We start from the raw sequence: 5,731 nt of genomic DNA on the forward strand, positions 1-5,731 counted from the left end.
ACTCCACACCCCGGAAGTCAGAACAGCCCAATTTCGAGAGTTCTGTCCCATTGTCTCGATGTTCTAAGGCCAGGAGTGGGGGGTGAGGGCATCAGGTACAGGACTGGGGACCCTTATCTCAGAGAATGTTCCGGAAGCAAGCCTTGGAAGGCTGGGGCAGAGTGTGGGGTCAGCCTTGGCTTCTTTTCGAGTGAGAGTCATATAAAAGAGGAGTCACTATTTGCAGCCACCCTGGGAGCCATGAGGCTCGGGGTGAAGGTTAGTCCTAAAGGCATCCATTTTTCCAACACCCTTCTCAGCCGGAGGAACCCTCTGCTTCTTCTGTTCAGAGCCAGCCTCCTTAGCTCTAACTGAGGACTGTCCTGGGGGCAGGTGTGACGTGAGGGGGAAGGGGTGCTGGAGTTGGGGTCAGAAGGCCTGGGTTCGGGCTGCGAAGTCACGACTTCCCTTGAGATGAGCATGAGCACGTGTTTCCCTGGGGTCTGATGGCGCTTCCCACGGTTCACACGAGCTAGGCCTGTGCGAAGAAGGACATTAGAGACAGTAGCAAATGGGACTCTGTGGTCTTCGGGGCTCGCTCTGGGCCATCTGTGGCTTACCCCATCGGGACGACAGGCTCAGGAAACCATTCTTTGGAAACTACAAAACCTAGCAGCAGCAGCGCCTGGACTCTGGTCAGCTGGGGGGTGACTTTTTTTTTTTTTTTAATAAAGATTTTATTTATTTATTTATTTGACAGACAGAGATCACAAGTAGGCAGAGAGGCAGGCAGAGGAAGAGGAGGAAGCAGGCTCCCTGCTGAGCAGAGAGCCCAATGCGGGACTCGATCCCAGGACCCTGGGATCGTGACCTGAGCTGAAAGCAGAGGCTTTAACCCACTGAGCCATCCAGGCGCCCCAGGGGTGACTTTTTGATTCAGTGTCAAGTCGGGACGTGTGAAGAAGTCAGGCGCAGAGCAGAGGAAAGGGAAAGGGGAGAGCTGCAGGGGGAGCGAGAGCAGAGGCGTTCCGTGGCTTCCGTGTGCATGCGAGTCACCGGAGATCTTGTCCAAAATGCAGATGCTAATTCCACGATCGGACGTGGGTCTCTGAGTCACACTGCAGCAAGGCAGGAAACTCAGTGGGAGTGGGGAAGGGCCAGGGCTTAGGGGCCCGGTCTCCGGGGCCCTCCCCTTTCTAGCTGCGGAACTAAATTGCGGGTGATTGGTTCTCCTCTCATGGCATCTCCAGGTTAGGGTTTTCCCGAGAGAAAATAGGTGTCAAGGGTGTGGGACGGCATCCAGTGGCCAGCCCCCATTGCAGCCAGCCCGCTTGATACATGAAGGGGACAAGCTGTGTCTATCCAGTGGCAAAGGGAAGAGAAAGGATTCCGGACTTGTTCACTGAGTGCAACCCCCTTCCCCCACTGCCTCACAGCTTATCTCATGGGCCTGTAAGATAGAGCAGAGGCCGAATGGGCGAGAAAAAGCAAGTGTGAACAAATGGTAGGTGAACGATATATAGCTCCTCTTGGTACTTTCTTGTGATTTTTCCAAAAAGAGAGGAGCCTCAAATATTCCTACCAATTTGTTCTGAAATTAGGGGGAAGAAAACATGGGGGCAAGTGAACACATCCTACAGATCCCAGCAGCTTCCTGAGAACCCTTCCCTTTTGTGTCTCGAAAGATAAGATCTATGTGGTCCCCGTGCCCAACACACGGCAAAAATGACAGCTTGCCAGAAAAAGCATCACCAAACTGTGGGCTATAAGAGTTAACATACAGCGGATCGGGGATTCTAATCCAGATCCCAAGTCCTGCTAAAGTTCAAGTTACAACTTTGCCCCTGTGCTGCCCAGGGGCCACACTCAGAAAGCAGTATTTAAAAATTATGAGTATTACTCCCCCTGTAGCCATAAAAAGTGACAACACTGTTGCCGCACACCGCACCTCCCCTTTTCAAATCACCACAGTGCACGGGAGCAGTTCACTCTTTATTAAACGCTCGGCCCCGGGTCACTTGGAGCTGGTGTACTTGGTGACAGCCTTGGTGCCCTCAGACACAGCATGCTTGGCCAGCTCCCCGGGCAGCAGCAGGCGCACGGCCGTCTGGACTTCCCGGGAGGTCAGTGTGGTTCGGCCCGAGTACTGGGCCAGCCGGGCAGCCTCGCCAGCCAGACGTTCGAACACATCATTCACAAACGAGTTCATGATGCTCATGGCCTTGGAAGAGATGCCAATGTCTGGGTGCACCTGGAGAAGCAGCAGAACCGCTCGGTTAAGGAGGAGGCTCTGCCTGACGCTGCGGGCCCCAGCCCCGGGCTCAAGCTCGGGCCTGCAAGGCTGCCTCACCAGCCTCTCTCCGGAGGCCAAGCCACCGAAACAGGGATGGGTTTTTGACTACTATATCCCAGTTAAAAGTTTTTCCCAACTGCAAAAAGTAATGTTATTATGTTCCTCCTAGGAGCCACATGTCAGCATCACTCTTTGGGAAATGGAAACCGTTGCACAGCGTTTGGTTTTCTCCTATAGTGTATCTGCAAAGCGTCACCCCCAGAAACGGACTCCTAGCCGCAAAGCTCCCGGAGGTGGGACTGCCACCGCATCCAAGGGTTTATGCACGTAAGTCGGCATTACCAAATAATGGTCCGAGAGCACGCTTGTGTGACACGATCCCAGCACCAGACTAGGGGTCAGAACACCAGGGATCTGTGGCCCTACTGTGCATCACTGCCCAACCTCCAGTGGGGCGCTTTTCTTTGTGCCTCAGTTTCCTCCTCTGTCACACAAGCTTTTGAACTAGGTGACCTCCAATAACCCAAGGGGTAGGGGCCTGATAACAATCAGAACGTGAGAGTGGGCAGACATGAGGTGTTTCCCTCCGAAGGGAGCGGTCACTGCCAATAACACACGTCAGGCCAGTGGTGGAGACAGGAGTGGAACTCGGGCTCTCCCCAGTCTCTGGATGTCACCGGCAGCAGGGGACCCGAGCCTGAACCCCTCGTTGTCATCACATCTTTTTCTCTTTGGGGTTGAGGGGTCACAGTGAGTTTCACAGCCTATGGGTGAGTCTCCCAGTAGCTCTCCCTCACCAGTCTAACCCAGGGCCAACCCTCGCCTCACAGTTGCGCCCCAAGGTTAAGTGATGCAGCCGAGCTCACCAGTGCTCCCTCCCACCCCCACGTTCTGCCGGTCGCTGGAGTCTGTCCTCTGCTGCTGCCCTCCGGCCCGTCTATGACAGTGCTGGTCCCAACCTCACCCTGACCCCACAAAAGCATTCCCAGAGACCCAAGTTGTCAGGTCGCTGAAACTGCTACTGGGACAACGACTGGAGACAGACTCCTCGTCTAGGATCTAGTCTCACCAAGGGGTAAGACTCCAGCAGGTGGCAGAGATGCAAGGCAGCCAAGACCATTGTTCTGCCGGCTCCCGGCCCTGGTTCTGCTGAGTGGGGAAGAGGCTGGGAGGCGAGGGTGCCTGGTGCCCTTGACCAGTCGGGTGCCCGCTGATGCCCCCAAATGTCTGTCAGTGAGCCAGCGCCGGGAGTAGGCGCTTCTCGCAGGTGCTCTGCGAGGCTGGGAACAGCAAGCATCCCTAGTACCCCTGGGTTAAGAGACAGGACAAGCCGAAGTAGGTGACCGGCTTGCTCAGAGCCGGGGGGGGGGGGGGGGGCGGCTGAGCTCTGCAGCTCTCAGCTCACGGGACTCAGTCGATGCACTGAGCCTTTATGGACTTTGTGTTCCAGGTCTGGGCAGTAGACCAATCCTGTGCTGTGTGCCCGAGTGCTGTGTGGCTGGAAGGCCTTCTCCAGGACTTCAGCTCACACGCGTGGCTCCGTGCTCAGGCCCCCACTGCTAGGGCTGCTTGTTTGTACCGTACTGGGTTTGGGATTCGATCACCCTTCGGCCCCACACTTCTTACAGTCCTCCCTGTCTCAATTATGTCCCACCTAGTCCCACCCATCATCATCTTGTCCGCCCAAAGCCCCATGAGCTTCTGGGCGGTGGTGGCGTGCTTTAAAGGTCTCCTGCCCATCTCTGGGGCGCGACACACACTGAGCGGTTGTAGGGACCTGAACTGGAGTGAGGCCACCTCGAGACGGGCACGGTGTGCCTGAGGCCACCCACCGCAGTGCCAGGAGTAAGTGGAGTAGGACTCTCTGTCCAGTGCTCTCTCTAGGCTCTTCTGCCAGTGCGCTCCACACACCCGCACGCGCACGCACACCCTCGTGGGCTCCCCGCTCTCACCTGCTTCAGCACCTTGTAGATATACACTGAGTAGGTTTCCTTGCGCCGGCCTCGCCTTCTGGACTTCTTATCACCACGGCCCCTTCGGCCCCCCGGCTGCGGCTGCTGGCCATGCTCCGAGCTCATCCTGCGGCTCCTCCTAACGGCTGCCTCCTGCTCCTTGGGGCATTTTATGGAGTCCGCTGCCCACCAGGTGGGGCTGGGGGCCAGCACCTGGGAGGGAGGGGGCGGGAGGGGAGGAGCCTCGCCCATCCCTATCCTGAACAGGCTCTGGGCTAATCTTGTAAGAGACGAATGGCTCCCACCTCTCCCCCAAGTGATTTCTTGCCTCTGAATGAGCGGCCCTCCCCCAGGGCCCTTCCCCAGCTGACCATCTCCCAGTGGACTACACACTTGGGAGAGTTGCCACACCACCCAGCTGTGCCATGAGATCACTCTGCACCGGCTGTCCTGGTCCTCGCCAAGACTTGAAATGCAGGGGAGTGTCAGGAGGAACCCGAGGCACCACCCCCACCCCCCCTACGGAGCCTGACAATACAGCTGGGGAGGCCGGACTGGCTCACAGCAAAGAGAGTGGAGGCACTAATGAGGGGGCCTAGGGAAGAGAGTTCAGGAAAGAAAAACTGGTGAGGGCTGGGGTGTCTGGGGGGCTCTGTCTGCCTTCGGCTTGGGTCATGATTTCTGCATCCCGGGATCAAGGCTTGCATTGGGTTCCTTGCGAAGTGGGGAGTCTGCTCCCCTCTCTCCCCCCCTCCCTCTGCCCCTCCCCACTGCCTGTTTTCTCTCTCTCTCTCAAACAAGTAAAATAAAATCCTAAAAACAGAAAAGAAAACTAGTGAGGGCTACAGTAGCCAGAGATGGCTTCATGGAAGGAATGGGGATTTGGTGCTGGTCTGGTGGGAGGGGCACGGTGTAACTGTGGGGGACAGAAGGGCGGTCCGTGGGGAAAGCAGAGTGGAATCGGTGTGTGCTGAGTGCAGTGCGGCTTGGACGGAAGGCAGAACCGGGGCCGGGGCCAGAGGCAAGCGGCAGGAAGCCACAGGCTGGGAGGGCCTGCTGGGGAGGACGTTGGGGCGGACTGGAGGAGCCGGAGCCGGGCGCACTGGGTGCTGTGGGCTCCCGGGGAAGCTGACAAAGGGAAGAAGCAGCTGTTGAACGGAGTGGTTCTCGCTTTGCACCTACGTGTGAACGATACTGCAAGTTAAGTGAGTTAAGTGCTGTGACTACGGAAGCTGGAGCAGCACGAGAAGCGCGCGGGCTGGGGGTGGTGGTGGGGGCAGAGGGTTTCCCAGTCAGAAGAGGTGGGTGAGGGGGGTAAAGACGAGCCGCACCTGCCAGTGGGGTGAAGGCAAGCCCGAGCCGGCCGCGCCTCGCTCACCTCTCCAGCCGCTTCCGCCGTCTGGCTGCATCTTCGTGCCAAGGTTTAAGAGGACCAGGAGGGAATTCTTAAGCCAAAAAAAAGCACTGCTAATTTTAGGCCTTTGTAGAAATATATATAGTGGGCTTT

General features: G+C 57.2%; 1 protein-coding gene across 1 annotated transcript; it reads right to left on the reverse strand.

The window, feature by feature from the left end:
- Positions 1–1,990: 1,990 nt before the first annotated feature.
- LOC131829952 (histone H2B type 2-K1) lies at positions 1,991–5,033 on the reverse strand. The gene is made up of 2 exons (XM_059172277.1): positions 4,225–5,033; positions 1,991–2,230 (listed from the first exon to the last, which is right to left on the reverse strand). Exons 1-2 carry the CDS (start codon positions 4,474–4,476, stop codon positions 1,994–1,996), a joined length of 489 nt encoding a protein of 162 aa, XP_059028260.1. The 5' UTR covers positions 4,477–5,033; the 3' UTR covers positions 1,991–1,993.
- Positions 5,034–5,731: the final 698 nt, after the last annotated feature.

Source organism: Mustela lutreola, chromosome 4 (genome assembly GCF_030435805.1).
Source record: "Mustela lutreola isolate mMusLut2 chromosome 4, mMusLut2.pri, whole genome shotgun sequence".
In the NCBI taxonomy this organism is placed as follows: domain Eukaryota; kingdom Metazoa; phylum Chordata; class Mammalia; order Carnivora; family Mustelidae; genus Mustela; species Mustela lutreola.

Coding starts and splice junctions, on each gene's coding strand:
- LOC131829952 (XM_059172277.1), bottom strand. CDS start 4,476: ATGGGCGAGGCTCCTCCCCTCCCGCCCCCTCCCTCCCAGGTGCTGGCC. Junction 2,231..4,224: donor TCTACAAGGTGCTGAAGCAG/GTGAGAGCGGGG, acceptor CTGCTTCTCCAG/GTGCACCCAGACATTGGCAT.